This window comes from Bubalus kerabau, chromosome 16, assembly GCF_029407905.1.
Source record: "Bubalus kerabau isolate K-KA32 ecotype Philippines breed swamp buffalo chromosome 16, PCC_UOA_SB_1v2, whole genome shotgun sequence".
Classification (NCBI taxonomy): domain Eukaryota; kingdom Metazoa; phylum Chordata; class Mammalia; order Artiodactyla; family Bovidae; genus Bubalus; species Bubalus kerabau.
In genome coordinates this window covers 64,215,290-64,233,398 of record NC_073639.1, presented here as the reverse complement: position 1 = coordinate 64,233,398, position 18,109 = coordinate 64,215,290, and the positions used below count along the sequence as shown (strand labels likewise).

The window sequence follows — 18,109 nt, the reverse complement described above, 5'->3', positions numbered from 1 at the left end:
CTCTCCCCACCCGGGTTAGGGAGAGCGCCTCCCGGGCACCCCCAACCGACTGCCACTTTCCCGGGGCGCAGGCACTGCGCTTAATCGTTGGGCCAATAAACAGCCCCGGTCAGCTGCAGCTTCTGCGCGTAGGGCGCGCGCCCTGGAAATCTTCGGGCCCTTTGGAGAGCTAGCGCCCCAAAGGCCCCCAGGCCCCGCAAAGCTCCCCCACGCACCCACCTCCGACCCCGGTGGTTTTCCCTCCCACCCTGGGAGAGAGTGCTGGAGAGGCTGTGGGCTCCCCACGTGCCTGGTTGGAGATGGAAGGGGCTATGCCCCCTCTCCAAAAGGTCTCGACCTCGATCTCCTTCCAAGTACAGGATGGGGGGCAGGGGGGGGGGCGGTTCCTCCTCGCCGGCCATTCAAGAGGCCCCGAAGGTGACAGGGACTTGGGGCCGGGCTGGCGGGCTCCAGGGAGGTGGGGGGCGGGGGCGGGGATGGAAAGGCAGCCGCCAGGCAGGCTCCGGCTGCGTCCTCACGTCAAGGCCCCCCGGGGCAAGAGACGGCCTGGAGGACCTTCCCGTCCTCCAACCCCTGCGACCCCCACCCTACCCCCCGCCCGCCCCAGCACACACACACACACACACACACACACACACACACCCTCCGAGGCGAGGCTGGGGGTGGGGAGGCCAGGAGACCAAAGACTGTCACGGCCTCACCATTTTTTATTGAATGTTTCAAAGATAAATCGAACTTCAAAAGGCAACTCCCCAAACAGCCCCGGAGGCTGGTTGGAGGGAAGAACTGGAGGAGGGTGTCAGCCTCCTGGTGACTTTTCCCTCGGAGGGGGTCAAATATGTGCCCTGGAATTACCTTTTGGAAACTGCCCTCCTCCCTCGCGGGACACAAAGTTTGCGCAGAGCTGGCCGCGCGTCGCACGCACAGTCCGGGCTGAGGACTCGGAGGGGGTACCTTGGGTCAGCCTAGTCCAGTTTGAGACACCGGAGACTCCAGGGGACGTTCGAGTTTATCCCTTTCTCGGGCTGCCTGGAGGGTTGCTCCCTTGCCAGGCCGGGGCTAGCCGCGGGGAGAGTCTGCTAGATTTTTTTTTTTTTTTCTTTTCTGCACACTGGGGCAAGAAAAAATTGACTTGGATGGCTCAGATTGAAGCGCAGAGAAAGAGCGAACCCCAAACGAAAACGTTCGCGGTCCTCGCACTCATTTTTGATCGGATTCGGCTAGGAAACACTGACTTAGGGAGCGAACATTCTTTTTCCATTAAAACTTAAGTATCTGCAATTGCGATTCTATCCAATTCTAATCAGCCCCCCTTCCGCCTCTCGTTTTGCTTCCTAATTTCAAGGAAAAGTAATTTCAGATTGAAGCGGCTCCCTTCCGCCGGCCGAGTAAGGGACTTTTGTTTTTAGCTTTGTAACTTGAGTGACATCTCTTTTGGGTTCAGTGGGGGCGGTCTTAATTATTTAAAGGCAAAGAGAAGGGGCTAAAAAGGAAGCTAGGGAAGAAAAGACTTGACTCCACTTTCAGGAAAGGTCCCTAAAAAAAAACAACAAACACTTAACAGGAGGCCCAAAGACATTTCAATAAAAATTTATTGAAATTTCAATGAGATTTTTAAAGGGGGGGGGGGATACAGAAAACCAAAGAACTCATCAACAATTATAACACAAAATATACCTTCATGAATTTTTGTCTTTAAACCATCTCTCAGCACCTGACTTTTTAACTGTGAATATATCTCTCTAGAGGCACCAATTCAAAACATCAACTCTGAGGACAGTAAGTAGTCAATTCCACTTTGTTTTGAAGAAATCAGAGACTAGCAAATACAAATAGGAAAGAAAAATTAGAAAGTCAAACCACAGCCTCTGCACTCTCCACCCCCCCACCCGCCCCAAGCAATCTCAAAAACACTCTTAGGAATTTCAGGTGGGGCTAGGAAGTGGCACCACCTCCCCAGTTTTCGGTAAAATGGCAAATAGCACTTTCCCCCAGTTTTGGACATTAGAAAAGAAATTTTCTTTGCAGACGACTCTTTTGATAACTATGTTGGTGTCGGTGCAGAAAGTGTGTTTTCTACTTTTAAAAGCGATCCTGTGACCTTGAAATAAAACTGACTATAGGAAAACAAAACCACAAAACCTGACAGCTGCAATCCTATTTACATAGAGCTATATACAATGTCAATAAATTAAAGTTTAATTTTCTGAGCATTCATATTCCACCTATTTACAAGAGTTATCAAATAATTACATAAATACTTTGTCTAATAGTCTCGCTTCTTCTTTATTTTTTTTTTTTAAAACCTTGTTATTGCATATACAGGAAACAGAAAAGAACTGCCAGAGGGACAACATGAATCCTGCTACAGAGCTTAGATAAAATAAATTCATTTTTGGTATCTTCCCCATCCCTTCCTTTTAAGCCATCCCCCTTAAGGTTGTCAATGATCTAGGAAAAGATAAGGGGTCATATTTTCTCTCTAAAAGCAAGCATTCAAAAATAAAACCCACAAATACATTACTGTGGAACATGCAAGAGACCTAGAGCTCTTAAAACATCACAAGAATTATTAAAAAGACACAGATTTCCTTAATAGAGACTAAACAAGAATGGCAGAGACTTCCCTCCCCAAACAATGCTGCCCAGTAATTTATTTAGAACTGATATGCACGTCACTAGAAAGTTTTTAATCTTCACGAACAGAATCGTGTTAATGTATCCATTTGTCCCCAGTATTTTTTTTTCAATTTTGTGTTTCCACTTGGGACGGTGAAGAAAAAAAAAAAAAAAATATATATATATATATATATATATCTTCACTGGGGGAGAAACTTTTCAACACCTCCCCTCCTGGGGCCTGGCTACCTCGGATCTTCCCACAGCTTCCAGACCAGCCGCCAAGGCTTTAACTCCTACCCCCAACAGCTCAATGCAACTGGGACGTTTCTGAGCCAGATCCCGGATGTATAAACCACAGCCAAGAAGACAGGGCCTGTTTCTAGCACATTCTCTCCAGGGAGTCCAGCACCCCTTTCCCAGACAGGGCTGCACAAAAAAGGGCTGACCTCACTGCACGCCCGGGGTTTATGTGACATCCAACAAAGTGCACTGCAGACTGGATTGGACTGGAATGAAGAGACTTTTCTGGGGAGGGGTTTACGGGGAAGCGCTGCGGGACCTGTCAGGCTTGGCTTCCAGGCCGCTGACCAACCGCTGGATGTTCTGCAGTTCGCTGGTGGCCGCCTCCTTCTCCGGGCAGAGTTTGGGCGACAAGGACACGGAGCTGGAGGAGAGCGTGGAGGAGCGGCTGTTGAGTTCCGAGCCCGAGTCCACGGCCACCGAGGCCGGGCTGGCGGCCAGGGCGGCGGCCTTGCCGTCGAGGGGGCCCGCTGCGGCGGCGGCGGCGGCCATGGACGGCAGGGCGGTGGTGAGCAGGCCGCTGCTGTCCGGCACCGGCAGGGGGATGGAGTACGGGCTGTAGCGCAGCCGCGGGCGCATGGTGTTCAGGTTCAGGAAAGGGTGGCGGTGCACGGAGCTGGAGGCTGCCGCCGAGGAGGCGGCCGCCGCTGCGGCCATGTACGTGTAGGGATAAGGAAACAGGCTTCCGAAAGGCGACATGGCCAGGCCCTGGGCAAGGAGGAGAACAACAGGACAGAGTGAGCAAGCGGGGCCTGCGCTGTGGGGAGGAGCCGACCTCATCCACCACCCCTCCTCCACCCCCCACCATCCCCTCGGATGAGTCCTTAACCTCACTCCCTGGGATGGGGGTGGGGGGGATGGGGAGCAGGACGCTCCAACTTCTGCGTCTAGACCCAAATCTGAGCTGTGTTACTCTAAGCCAAAGTACTCCCTAGGCCTCAGCTTTCTTGTATGGCAAAAACGGAAAAGTTCAACAACTCGTATTCTTTCGGGGGACTCTGTGGGTATGAAATGAACTGCTGCTGCCTGCAGTATGCTTCACATAAGGTGCTTGGCCATCAAGACTGCTGGAAAGTCTCCCATCAGTCAGTTGTTCCACCTGTTAAATGGGGCTACAGTCTACCCCACAAAAGTAGCTGGCTGAAAACCAGAGGGCATAAACTATTGGACATATATTTCTGCACCCTCCCCCCCCATTCTTGTTGCCCCACCTCACAGCCCTTCCACTCCATTCTAGAAGTTTCTAAAAAAATAAATAAATCTGGGGAAGATCCTTAAGCAAAAGGCAAAGGGGTGAGGGCAAGTTGGAAGGGGAGAGAGTAAAGGGTATTTGCTATGAACAGAGATGGAGAAATCATCTAGCCCCACATATGCTCGTGGAGCCCCAGATATTAAAAGTGGAGAAACTGAGGTAGGCCCCAGTATAGGAAGTCACTCAGCTAGCAAGTGGCAGAAGCAGAATTCAAATCCTGGGGCCCTGGCTTGGACACATTGCCTCAGTAGTACTGTTATTACTTGTTGAGCCAGGCAGCCCCTCACCCACCTGTCACCTACCTACCAGTGACGGCTCCAGAAAGGGCTAGATCAAGAGATGGGAGGGATGGCGGAAGGGCAGAAGCCAGCCCTTTTCTGGTTCCCTCCTCCCTAGAGGGGAGGAGGCAAAAGGCAAGGGCGTGCAGAAAACCTCATAGAATCTTTTTGCCCAGGTTCAGAACACTTCCAGCGGCCTGAAATGTCTCCCCACAGCTGCCCAAAGCCCCTACACAGCTGTCTCAGCCTTACACAGGCTGCTAGGCCTGCCATAGCCCCAGTCTGTCCTCTGACATTTCCCACGTGTGCACAAACTATTAACCCTTTGGGAAGCAGGTTGGCCTGCTTGCAGTGAGGGATGGGAGGGGGCAGGGAAGTAGCTTCATATTGGAGGGTACAGACTCAACTCATCCGCAGGGAGTCAGTTCCCATCCCCAAGCCATGATCTCTCCCTAGTCTTGGGGGAGGGCTGGCTGTAAAACATTTAAGAGACATTTCAGCTCTGAAGCTAAAATCACAGCCCCTGGAAAAGGCCCCCAGAGTCTGAGTGCCTAGGGCTAGAGACTCATGTCCACCACCTACCTCCATCACCTACCTACCAGCTGTGTGATCTTGGTTAAGTTACTCAACATTTCTGAGCTCTGCTCTTTCATTTAGAAGGTGGAGGTGATCATAGGATCACCGAAAAACAGAATAGATCAAGCACTGAGAAGAGCGTGTCTGGCACAAAGGAAGTGCTGTCAAGAGTTATTATCTATTATACCACCTAGTTACTTTGCTAGACACAGCCCTTAACTTAGGGGAAAAATTGTTTTCTTAAGTTTTGAGGGGGGGGGGGTATGAGGTTATGATGAATCAATGAAATAAGCCTTGCCCCTAGTAATAATAAGTTATTATTATTATTAGGCAGGGAGACTTGGTGAGGGTCTGGTTCTAAAAGGCAGGCAAAGGAGAGTGAATGGAAGGAGGGGCTACAGAGGCAGCTGATAAATACCTGAGAGGCCAGAACGTGCTGCTGGAGATGGAAGGGCAGGGTGGCCGACGCCCCCGACAGTCCCTGCGCTGCGGCAGCCGAGGCCATGGCCGTGGAATCCAGGCCCGAGACGCCTGTGGAGGCCCCGGACACGGTGGCCAGCAGGGGCCCCATGCCGGCTGCCATGCTGGAGAAGGCGCCCCCCATGGCGAACTGGCCGGGGTGCAGGAAGAGCGGGTGCCCGTTGAAGAACTGCTGGCCGGCCAGGCCAGGGGCGAAGCCGAGGCCAGGCAAGGGGCCCTGGCCCAGGTGCGCGGCGGCTGGGTCCGTCTGCACGGTGAGCGGCGCGAAGGCCTCCTTGCCCGGCAGCACGCGCGCCTCCTCGGCGGCCTTGGACGTGGCCGCGCTGTCGCGGCCCGGGCTCCGGCGCTCCTCGGCGCCCAGGCCGCGGGTGCTGGACGAGATGGTGGCCGGGCTGTGGCGCGAGTCGGGCGACGCCTTGTCAAGCCGCCCGCTGTCCCGGGGTCGGCCGCCGGGCTCGGCCGCGAAGAGGTGTGCCTTGACGGCCGGGCTGCCCTTGTCCCTGCACGGATCCTCCGACGTGGTGGTGGATATCTTGGCCGTGTCACAGGCCTCAGGGCCGTGCTCCTCTTTGCTGTCAGCCTCCGCGTCGCTCTCCCCCTCGCTGGGACACAGATCTACCGCGGGAGGGGGAACACAAGCCAGGCGGAAGGGCGTTAGCTCTAAAACCTGGGCCAGCACAACTCCAGTGCCCCACTTGGAATCCCCAGCTCGGCCACTTCCCAGCTGTGCAACCCTGGGAAAGCCTCTTAACCCCTCTGCACCTCAGTTTTCTCATCTGCAAAGTGGGAGTGTGACAATACCTCAGACTTCAGAGGAAGGGTTCCACCAGCTAGTCATGTATTTCAAGTCTCTAGCTAAAGCTGCAATCCTCCCTGCAGTAGTGAATTTTACTATTTTATACATGTGGACTGATCTCCTACTAGGTCAGACAAAGCCTTTACTGGCCTTTTCCCCCCACTGGATTGCAAATTCACTTTTTAAAAAATAAAAACTGATTTACACTAAAATTCAGGGCAGGAACACTTTCTAGTTACCCGCTTTGTTCCCTGAATGATTGATTTCAGTCCCTTCCACAGATTTGTGGACTCTTTCAGGAAGATTTGTTTGGAGAGAACCCTGACGTCTGAATCGGCAGTGGCAGACATGAACACCCCTCCCCCAACACACACACTCCCCGGAGCCTTCTCTGTTTGCCTGTCTCTGCAGACAGAGATGGGTGATGGTTGAGGGAGGGCGGGGGAGGGGGCGGGTTACTGCCTGGAGACAATCATAGATTCTCTTTTGCTCTCACCACACCCTCTGTGGGTGTCCTACCAGAAAAAAAAGAAAAAAAGAAAAAGCGATCCCATTTTGTGTTTAAAGCTTAAACAGACTGAAGACATAAAGGACTTTCATTTTATTTCACTTAAAAAACAGGTTTCTTCCCCTTGAGAGCATGTGTGTCTTTCCAAATAAATAGTTCTTTAAACACAGGAAATCAACTGAGGATCCGAGCAGCTCCTCCCCTTCCACCCCTGCCCTCCCCAGCTCCCACTCTCAGGGCTCCCATCTCCTATCATAGGTCTAGGGTGGCTCTAGAGCTGAATTTTTCTCAGCCCCCTTCCCTGTTCCAAGTGGCAGAGAATCTCCCATCCCCCCGCCCCCCCCCCTCCGCCGGCTCAACACATTTTAAGCTAGAGTTCAAAGATATTAAAAAAAAAATCAGTTGTTACTTGGTTGGAGGTACAAAAGAGAGGGATGCTCCAGCCCCCCACTCCCAGAGGGGACACAGGAACAGAGACCACCCCCTCATCCCTGCCAGACCAATGTCTGGGAGAAAGGAATCTGAGAGCTCAGACTAACTTGGAGGGGCTGGAGACACCCCTGATCACCCTTGGTGAGATTTGGCTTCCGTTTTACAAGCTTCTAGAAGGATCTAAAGCTTTGGAGGGGCAGGTTCCCTGGTGGATGCTCCCAGGTCCCAACTCTTCATTCAAACCTCCAAGACCTGGAGAAATCTGAGAAGTCAGAGGTGGCCAGGCTCACCTTTGAGGTTGGATGTTCCTACAGTGGACACGGCCGGGGAGGAGGACTGGGCGAAGCAGTTGAAGGCGGCCTGTTCGCTGGAGGACTCGTCTGAGGTGCCATTCTCCTTTTTGTGTCTGTCATCAAACACCCTCATGGACTGCAGGGTGAGTTGCTTTCTGTGGCAGAAGCCGACACCCAGCATTATAGAGGGTGTTCCCCCCTCTCCAAAGCCTCACCCTCTCCAAAAGGTTTGGGCACACACACCTCACCGGGCCTGAACCCGGGATGACACTAATTCCCAGAAATCTCTGTGCCCCGGGGGCGGCCACATGGATCCAAGCATTGTTCAGGACCCTGGGACTGGGCTGAAGACTGTAGCCCAGAGGGAGGGAGGGAGGAAGAAGGCTTGTATTCAAGACCAGAGGGTTTCCCTAGGAAAGGGGCACTGGCTGGGGCTTGCTCTTTAAAAGCCAAGAGCAAGAGGGGAGATGGGAGCTGGCCAGATCGGCTGAGCAGCCAGCCTCATAGACCAACGAGAACAGAGGACTCAAAGAAGTGAACACAAACAGCAGACCAGCTCTGGACTGATTGCTAAGATTGGGAGGAAGTGGTTATTTCATGGTGCACTGTACTGTAATCATTTCACCAACACATTAATAGGACTGAAAAAGAATCTATTTCCAGGTGAGAAATTATTTTTTAATGCCCACCCATTCCCCCAGGGGATAGGTTAAAAGTTGGCGCTGATTTTCTAGATTTTCAAAATTCTTTGAAAGTGAGTGGGGGGAGGGGAGAGCTTCTTTTATATACCATCCAGCTGTCAGCTTAATGCAAAATGATACATGTCCCCACAAAAGGAGGGAGCCATATATGTCTCCAGGGGCCTAGGTTCTGTCTGAGAGTATTTGTAAGACAAGATTGCAAAAATTCCACAGCGTTTTGTGAATGGCTTAGTCCTTTCCTGGGACTTGCCCAGAATGAACTTAAATTAATTAGGAATTAATAGGCGTCTGTATATAATCTGTTATTCCTGATACTTTTCTTCCAGAGACACCTATGGGGGTGGCCTAGCTGACCTTCTTTAAGGTAATATGGAGGAAGAAGAAAAAGTAGTGTAGTAAAATCTGTAGACTCTTGATCAAGGGGGAGTAAGTTGTTTTCTACCCTTCCACCACCCTTCTCAAGAAAAGGGCCTGCATCCCACTTCTAACAGCTGAGTCCTAGGTCTCAGAAAAGTGATTTTCTAAATTGTCTGAGAAGTGACTGCCACAGCTCACCTTTTTTCTCTCCTGCCATTTCCAGTGTCCCGGAAACCTTTTGCAAAAGGGTTGTTGTCTATTTTTAACTGAGTTATCTAGAGGAGGAGACACAAGCAAGAAAGAGATATTGGCTTCATCTTCTAGAATATTCCCAGAGGTTGCCCCCCAACTCAAATGATCCATGCGAAATCTGACTTCCAACCGGAGAAGTCATTTGGATATGCCAGGTTAAAGAGAGAGAGGAGAACACAGCAGAAGTTTGAGGGGGCCCGGGAGGAAAACCAAAGGAACGTGTGCCATGGCTGGCATTGCCTATTGCTATTGCTATTGCTAAGTCACTTCAGTCGTGTCCGATTCTGTGTGACCCCATAGACGGCAGCCCACCAGGCTTCCCCATCCCTGGGATTCTCCAGGCAAGAACACTGGAGTGGGTTGCCATTTCCTTCTCCAATGCATGAAAGTGAAAAGTGAAAGTGAAGTCGCTCAGTCATGTTTGACCCTCAGTGACCTCATGGACTGCAGCCTTCCAGGCTCCTCCATCCATGGGATTTTTCAGGCAAGAGTACTGGAGTGGGGTGCCATTGCCTTCTCCGTGGCATTGCCTATAGGAGGGCAAACTAGGGATTCTGAGCTGCAATGATCCTGCCTGGGCAGCCAACCACATGGGCTTAGAAATGGAAAAGTTGTCAAAAGGGCAACCTGTGGATCTTAAAATTATGCCTTCATTTTGATTTTTTTTATATATAGGGCAATTGATCATAAAATATGTTATGGTATATTTCCTGCCCAAACACATGCACATACATTCACACAGCACACCTTCCAACTTTTTCTGTACATCTAATAAAATGATTTATGGGATTTCACTACCCTTTGCTGGACTGGGTTTGATTTTGTTTTTGCTGGGTGTTGGGGGTGGGGGTGGACGTGTTTGAGGAATTACAATATTGACAATTACAGATTTAAAAGGACCGAATGACCGCTGGAAACATTTGTTTTCATTTATATGCCCCTGCCACTGCCATTAGGTGGAGAAGGCCCGTGGCTGCTTTGATCAAAGATGCTATATTTTATTATTCCATTAACAACTTAGATTCACAGGGTACTGGGTCCAGAAGGAGTGTGCATTTTACACGCTAAGGAAAAAGTCATTTGTCATCTCTCAAATCCCTTTCCTGGGATGGAGGCAGAGGAAGGGGATGATGTATACAGAGTTCGCTGGAGGTGGAAAAAGGGCCCCTGGATGGATTCTTGTTCTTGGAGTCAATTCCTGTTTGTACTTCTTTCAGGGAGAGGAGACCTTGATGTCTTTAGTCTTCAGATGAAGGAAACATACCCGGAACACCCCATCAGTGGGCCACAGAGACCCACCCATAGTGAGAATGAAATCAAAATGTAGGGCGGCGTTGTTTGGTGAGCTGGATTGGCACTGAGGACCAGGGTTCAGAAGTTGAAGAGCAGGGGTCCTCAGGTGCCCCCCCCACCCCACCCCTACCCCCAGTAACTGCCTGCTAACAGCCATGCCAGAGACTGGTGCCCTCGTACCACTTTCTCTGTGTTGCTCTGTGCACACACCCATGACCTTCAGGCCACTATAGCTTACATACCAGGTGCTGTCTGCTCTTCCATTTGGGGGTACTCCTAATCCCCGGCCTCAGGCCCAGGGAGGGAAAAAAAAAAAAACCTTCAAATGAAGTGGTAACTTTGGTCATCTCATCTCAAAAGCCTCAGACAACTCAATTAGCATGACCCTGTGATCAGAGTAGTTTTTTTCCAAACACACACATACACACACACACCATAAAAAACACAGCAGCATAAAAGGTAATAAAAACCAGACCAGCTACTCGGGATTTCTGGCTAGGGGAGAAAATCTGGTCTCCGCTGAGACTCCCCTCCCAAGATCCCTACCGGCTTTTGCCTTCAATTTTTAGCTGGTTCCTTTCGAACCTGATTTCTGGATCCTTCTTCCTGAATGAAAAGAGGAGGAACCTTGAAACAGGGGAAAGCTCGGGGTGGGGGTGGGGCAGGCAACCTTAAGGTGGTTACAGGAGTTTCTCACTGGCAGTGTTAGTTTGGCTTTTTTTTTTTTTCTTCCACTCAGCATTGGATCCCTAGCTGGTTAAGTTTTTTTAGTTTTCTTTCTGCCTCTGCTATGTGCCGCTGCCCCCTTCCCCCCAAGCTCCACTGAAAGTCAAATCACAAAAGAAAAATCAGACTCCCATTGCAATGCTCTTATAACTTTCTCATCCTCGCCCCAAAGCAGTTTAAGGGATGGGGGTGGGGGTGGGGAGGTGTTAATATCACCATTAAAAAGGAAAGCGACTTTGGTTACCTTATCATTCTGGTATGCAGTCACAGCGATGAATTCGGTTTCGGGGAACAAGTATGTCCGAAAAGTACTATAAGGAAGTTTTAAGATGTCATTGGCCCTCACGATGTGGAACCGGGGCTGGTATTTATGCATGGAGTTCAGTATAGTCTGCAGGGGCCGGAAGAGGAGAGAAACACATCACAAGAGGATTTAGCAGAAGACCAATGGGTTCCTAGGACCCCTGCCAGGCTGACGTCTACCCCACCAACGGCACCGGGGAGCCCACCTTCTCGGAGTACCTCGGTGGGAATCTTCAGCTCCCCACATGTTACATTCTGGAGAATCCAAATTGCTCCTCAGTTTCCAAAGGGTGCCCTCCCCCCCACCACCCTCACCATCTAAGTTTGCTTTGTTGAACCCTAGCCTACCTGAGTACCAAAACTATAATTCCCCTGCCACGTTGCTTGATCACTTGGGAAGGCCAAAGTCTTAAAAGATAGAGAAAAACATGCATTTTAATTTACAAAATGATTCAGTCCTTTAAGCGCCCACTAATTGATGAGCCCAATCCACTTAAAGCCCTGAAAGGCTGAACTCTAGAGAGGAATATTTATGCCTTAATCAAATCAAGGGCTTCAAATGCAATTCCTGCTTGCTGAAGATATGTCCACGCCATTCATGTCTTCCTGGGCCTAATCTTTCTGCTTATTCCTCACTTATCACTCTGTTTATTTTATTGAAATGTTGGGGAGGCGTAGGGGCAGGGGGCAAAAGGTCCCTTGCTTGACTTTTACAAGCAATCTAAGTCTCTGGAAAGTTTCTAGGGACTCCCGCACTGAATCCATATATATACCCGCAACACACATACAATTTTTGTACCGGGAGATCTAGGTCTCATTTCTGGTAAACCTGACCTTCACCTGAGCCAGATTCTTTTTTAGTCCAAGGGAAGAAAATCTTTCAAAATCTGTACCCACACTATCTCACCAACGCAGTCGAGGTTTCAAACCTTAAAACCCTCCCAAACAATACTATGACTGGTTTCAAAATAGAAGTATGATATCGTAAAACAAATCCTTTACGAACACCTAACTTTAATTTTCCATCTTCACAATGGGTTTTTAACTTTCCTGTCAGGTCAAGCAGTTACCAAGACCTGGCCTTGCCACGGAACAGGAGCCGATAAAGTTCTCTCACCCCTCACTTATTTTAGAACGCCAGGCCTTGTATTATCCGAAGAGAAACACCCCGGAATTCTCTGTGGATCGAACAAGTTTGCTATGCTTTGTAACTGAGAGCGAGGGAGAAACTGGATTTTACGTGGAAGCGGAAAGCACTGCCTTTGCTAGGGAGAAGACAGGAAATTTTAGGAAGGCAAGCAGTGAAACTTACAAATCCGTGCTTGTCCGAAATGTTGTTGGTGAGTTTCAGTTTGTGGAAAGTGACAACTTTGGACATCCACTGTTCCCCAGTAGCAGGGCTGTCCGGGTGGATGTACATTCTCTTCGGCATTTCAGGATCAGCCTTTCCTGCTACCATCCACCGGGAATTGTGAAATTTATAGCGACAGTCATCCGCAGCGATAATGTCCATCAGCAAAATATATTTGGCTTTTTTATCCAGCCCAGAACACCTTACTTTAAATGGAGGAAACATTCGCCTACAAGGGAGAGAAGAGGGAAGAAAAGAAACGGGAAAAAAAAAAAATCACTCAGAATCTTGGGTTTCATCCTCTATGCTAAAATACTTCAATCAAATTTAAAACTTTCTGTTACAAAGGATGATCTTGTACTGGTTCAGAGTATGAGGACTGGGTGCAAAATTGCTTCCTTCAGCAACAGAAGAATTAAATACGCTTCAATGTTTCTATTTTAAACGGCCCAAGATTCAAAACAAGTGAATAAGGGGCACTGGGTTTCTCTACATTGTCTAATAATTTCCTTGTAATTTTTTGGTCCCCTGTGTGACTTTTTAGGTTGCCCTCCTTAGAGGTAAATTTTTGCTTATGCTTTTTCGTGCCGGTGTCTAGTTCTAAACAGCTTCAGGCAGGATTTCAGTCAACTTTGGTTAATCAAGGCTAGAATTTTCCACCACCCATAGATGAGAAAATGTTAAATGGATCAAGAAAAGAAATGTCAAGTCGGGACCCCTCTCGGCTGTGGAACAGTAATCCCGCTGCTGGCGAAATGAAACTACTTCGGTGAGTTCTCGAAAGGAATTCTGTAGACTGGGGTGGACTCAGAGGCCTGATCACCAGCCTGCCTAGCGCGCTGCTAACCACGTTACCCCCACTGCTCGGGACCAGACCCAAACTACAAGACTCCACCACCAAACTGGTCTTTATTTCCCTGAAGTGTTAGCATTCTGTACTTTTGACTTAAAAGGGAGGAGGGAATGCATCGCTATGAAACTGTCTTCTGGGCTGGAGGATAAGTGGCAAACTTTGGCCTCGTTCAGCTTGGAAAGACACAGAGAGCTAAAGACAAGAGGAGATTTTCCTTTTATGCCTTCAACTGTATGCCTTGATAGACTTCAATGCCATTTAAAAAAAAAATCAGTGACTTTAAATGACAGGCACGTTTTGGTCAGGCCAGGACCTCTAAACAGTATGTAAAATATAGTCACACATGAAACAGCAGTACGTGTCTCCCTTCTGGCTCCTTGGGTCTGCAAACACAATCTGAATCATCCAGAGTTGCCTGTTGAACTCTCCCTTTGATTACAGACACACGAAGCAGCATGGACAAACCCCAAATTCCCTTGGATTCCTCTCTAAACCTGGCAGGGGGCAGGCTCAGGCCCCCTCCAGACCCAGAAGCTAGGCTGGAGGGTTGAAAGGGCAGGGCAGTTTCAGCCAGGCCTCCCACTACCACACAAACAAAAAGAGCTGTTCAGTGTAAATGAAACAGACAAAAATACAACATCTACAAAGACACAGGGATGGTCCAGAAAGGTTTGCACAGTGAGTTTTCCTGCAATGGGGGTGCTTTTCTTTCTTCCTGCAGAAGATATCTGCGTACCACTGAAAAATTCTACCTATCCCATAGAGAATCCAGTATGCAGACCAGGTAGGAAAAACCACCCGCTGCAGACGCCCAGGTAAGCTGAAATTTCCTATCACTGGGGCAAGGCCGGGGAGGTTTCTGTACACAGTTCTGGGCGGGGGGGGGGACTAAGTTTTCCTTTAAGTCAAAGAACTGGCAAACCGACTGTTCTGGGAGAAGATAAATAAAAGGAGAAAAGAAACCTCCAGTCCCTTAGGGGAGTTGTGGGGGCGGGGAGGGTGCGTGGCTTGCTTACCTTCCCGACTTGGTAATGACCATCTCCGTGCCCCGCTTGTGGAATTGATCCCAAAGTTCTTTGGCCTCCAGGTGTACCTTGGGGTCATCTTCTACTTCTTCTTCGGGTTCCATGGTCTTCAGGGGCCTCAGATGGGTCTGAGGTCCCAGGGACGAGAATGGGATGCCGGTCTCGGCCGCCCCCACCAATTGATCCATGATCGGCTTGGCCAGGGCGCCGGGCAGCGAGAGCGCCGCCGCGCCGTTGGGAGGCAGCGTCAGAGCGGGGAAGAAAGGCGGCTGATGACCCAGCACCGCGCTCATGGCGAAGTCCGGCGCCCGGTGAGGTAGGAACGGATGGTAGGCCATGCTTGTCCCAGGAATGACCGGATCTCTCATGGAGAGGCTCATCCACTCCAGGCGGGGCGCTGGGCTCCAGCCGGGGACAAGTCCGCAGCTGCTGTTTAGTTTTGTTTTTTTTTTTTTTAACAGCAGCGCATAGTTTGGAGGGGGGAAAAAAGCGAAAGAAAAAAAAAGGCGGTGGGAGGATCACAACGAAAGCACCTCAAAGTGAAGAGTGGGAAGTGTCTTTGGGGTAGGGGAAGGCCGCTTTTAAAGAGGGCAAGGCGAGAAATCAGGAGACATAGTCGCTTGGGTGACGGTCCCGGTGTCTGGCGTTTCCAAAAAGCCGCTCCTGGAAGTCGGTTTCCGAGGCGAGGGGAGCGAGCAGGGTCTGGACTCGCGCCGGAGCCCTGCTGCTTGGCTCGAAATAGACACGCCTGCCCTGGGTCCCAGCGATCGCTCCCCAGCCCCCAGTTCTTTGTTGCCAATGCGGACGGCTCTCCTAGGAGACTTTTTTTTTTTTTTTTACCTTTTCTTCTCCTTCTTCTTCCCCCGCCCCCCCGTCTCTAGCCTTTCCCTTTGGCTCGCGGGAGGCGTCTGCAGTTGCGCTAGACCGGCTGGAACTGCGAGCGAAGAGAGCGGAAAAAAAAAGTCTCTCTCCTTAAAAAAAAAAAAAAAAATCTCTGATGGAAGCCCTCTTCTACCAGCGCTATCAAAACTTGAACTGCACGCGGGCTTCCGTTCGCCCTTCTCCTCCGCCTTCCTCCGCTCCGAGCCTCCGGAGGGTGTCTGGGTTTCAATCCGAATCTTGCTGTGTGTGCTCTGCTCCCGCGCCTCTCTTCCTTGTCCTAAAACGTGAGCGAATTCCCTTCCTAAATCTGCGTCCAGACGCGCAGGGCTGGGAGGATTTAGGGGGGGAAGGAGGAGGGGAATGAAAAGAAGGGAGTGAGAGAGAGAGAGAGAGAGAGAGAGAGAGAGAGAGAGAGAGAGAGAGACCGGAGTGGGAGAAGGAGCGCCAGGAGAGGGAGGGAGCGAAAGAAAGCCAGCTAGAGCTCCTCGCCACCCTCCTCCGCCTCTAGAATTCCCCGGGCGTCTGCTCGGCGGTCTAGAAGGTCGGGCTCTGCTGTGGGCTGCGGGGAGCCGGAGGCCTCTTGATTGGCTCTTTGACGCTTTCGGACCAATTGTGTTGCTGCATAGGCGTGGTTTTCACAGGTCGAGTGCTGGGGGATAGAGCCGAGTTATAAAAAGAAGGTGTCGGAAACTGTAACGTCGCAGCGCCGCAACGGTACTACTGCCTGTCCTGTGAATATGTCAACATGATCAGAGGGAGGGCGGGGAGCCACTGGGGAGCGCGCGCACCGAGTCGCCTCTAGGTGGCTTATCGAGAGATCGCAGCAGCCCTGGAGCTCGCTCTCTTGCTCGCTCGCTCTGGCTCAGTCCATGTCTGAAATGCCTCAGTCATCCAGCCCGGGATCGAGGGAGGAGGCTGGGCAGGAGGGAGCACGGGGGAGGGAGGCGGGAGCTAGCGAGCTTGGCCAGGAAGGCGGAGAGCGCGCCGGGCGCCGGGCAGGGGCGCTCGCCTCTCGCGCGCTCGGCTCGCTTCTCCGGCCGCCGCGGGCGTTTCTCTCTCCCGCTCACGCTTTTAACCCGGCTCCGGGCGAGCGGAGCGGACGGCCCCGGCTCCCGTGAGCTGCCATCCGGCCGCCAGGCGCCGCGGAGAGGCGAACGCCGCCGTCTCCAGGCTTGTGCGCGCTCTCCAGCCCCACGTGGAGCCAAGCTATTCCCGGCTGCCGCTCAAGGGCTCCCGAGCTCGGGTGTTTCTCGTTGCCGGTCTGCCCGGAGCAGCAGGGCTCGCGCGCGGGCTCCCGAGCACGCGGGTGCGGCCAGATCTCAGCCCACGCGAGGGGCTCTCTCCCCACCGCGCCCCACCCGAAACTATGCGCGGAGACCCAAACACCCCCAGCACATTTGTACGCGAACACGCGGCAGTCCACTAGGACTCAGCCACCCGCGGAAACCATATACACGCAAACACTGACCCAGCCTGCGCTGCAGCCCTGGGTCTGCGCTCAACTCACTCCGGAGGCGGATTCGGGCTTTTTTCAAATGGATTTACCAGCCCTTTTAGATAGATCTAGTCTTCCATTTGGACTCGGGCTCCCGGTTTTCCACCTGAATGTGTGTGTGAGAGCAGAGAGGGTATCTGAACAAAGTGAGCACAGCGAGGGACTAGGTTCTGGGCCTGTCTGCGTCCAGCCGTCGCCCTCCCCTCGGCGGTAGGCAGGGTGAGGAGCTGCTGGAATGGGGTGGGCGAGCTGGTGGGCGGAGGTGCTCCAGGCCCGTATCTTCTCCAGGCTTCGCAATTATCTCTTGGTGCCTCAGTTCTTTTCTCCACCCGGAGACTTATCTCTCCAGAAGTCGGGGGTGAATTTGTAAAACAAATCGTGAAACGCCCTCACCCCAGAGGCGAGGTGACTGGCTCCAGTTCAGGTGTGTGTGTGTGTGTGGGTGGGTGGGTGGGGGGTGCTCAGCAAGGGTGAAAGGGAGGGACGCAACAGGATCTTATCCATCAGACCTGTCGCCGAATTGGTAACTTACCGCAGGTCCCTGTCCGGGTCAGACCCACATTTCCCAATTCTAGGGGCCATCGCTGCTTAGATGGAGGGACGTCTTGGGGACAGTATTCTATTACCCTTCCTAAGCTGGGAAGTTTCTCCAGTGGAACCAAGAAAGGACTAATTGCGGGGCCTAGGGAGTTAAGAACTCCCAGGCTCGGGTTGTTCTGTGTGTGTGACTGTGTGTAGGTAACCAGCAGAGCCCTCTCTTACATTTTGCCTCGTGTACCCCCTAAACTCCCAGCTTCCAGACTCCGAAGTGGGAGCAAGTGGGGGGTGGGGAAAAATGCAGTTCCATTGTGGGCCAACCGCGCGGAGATAGGGGCGGAACTTTTGAGGCGAGGAGATTTTTCCAGCCTCGCATTTTTGACGCACATGGTTAAGAGCGCTTGGCGCCAGCGCTAAGAATTCCCTAGTCACCAGAGAGAGTAAGAGTGGTTCTGCGAACTCCATCTGGCTTGCCATCTCGCCCCTTTCTCTCCCTTTAGGTCTGTCTTTCTCCTGGCCGGTCTCTCGGCCTCTCTCTGCGGTGGTGGAGCAAGAGCGGCGGGGGTCAGGGTGTCGGCTCAAGATGCCCCCTCCCGCGTCCCTGGCGGCCCGACCCCGGAGGGTGCGAGAAGCCCAGGCCTTTCCCCTTCTGACACCGACCACCGAGGTCACCGCAGGGTTTTCACCAGTCTCCGGAGGCTGAAACCGGCCCTTCCCCCACTCTGCTGGCCGCCGGAGCCTGGGGCCGCACCGCTGTGCTTTCAGCAGCGGCCCCAAACCCGGGGTCTGGTTTTGCC

The 18,109-nt window shown here is 51.8% G+C and overlaps 1 protein-coding gene across 3 annotated transcripts; it reads right to left on the bottom strand.

Moving 5' to 3' along the window:
• Positions 1-1,574: 1,574 nt before the first annotated feature.
• TBX3 (T-box transcription factor 3) lies at positions 1,575-16,887 on the bottom strand. Of its 3 annotated transcripts, XM_055550000.1 has the most exons (9): positions 16,788-16,887; positions 14,390-16,009; positions 12,482-12,749; positions 11,518-11,577; positions 11,111-11,257; positions 8,794-8,870; positions 7,535-7,692; positions 5,447-6,123; positions 1,575-3,630 (listed from the first exon to the last, which is right to left on the bottom strand). In XM_055550000.1, the coding sequence occupies exons 2-9, from the start codon at positions 14,776-14,778 to the stop codon at positions 3,160-3,162; spliced, it is 2,247 nt and encodes a 748-aa protein (XP_055405975.1). In that variant the 5' UTR covers positions 14,779-16,009; positions 16,788-16,887; the 3' UTR covers positions 1,575-3,159. The 3 variants fall into 3 exon arrangements, with proteins under 3 accessions (XP_055405975.1, XP_055405974.1, XP_055405976.1); XM_055549999.1 differs by lacking the exon at positions 16,788-16,887 and having other exon boundaries at positions 14,390-16,075; XM_055550001.1 differs by lacking the exons at positions 11,518-11,577; positions 16,788-16,887 and having other exon boundaries at positions 14,390-16,074.
• Between the last annotated feature and the right edge of the window lie 1,222 nt (positions 16,888-18,109).

Bases quoted from the DNA above. Each gene is read 5' to 3' on its own strand.
- TBX3 (XM_055550000.1), bottom strand. From the start codon at position 14,778: ATGAGCCTCTCCATGAGAGATCCGGTCATTCCTGGGACAAGCATGGCC. The intron at 11,258-11,517 runs GTAGGCTAGGGT...CGGCCCCTGCAG, and splicing joins ATTATAGTTTTGGTACTCAG to ACTATACTGAACTCCATGCA. The intron at 6,124-7,534 runs GTGAGCCTGGCC...CTCCCGCGGTAG, and splicing joins AGGAACATCCAACCTCAAAG to ATCTGTGTCCCAGCGAGGGG.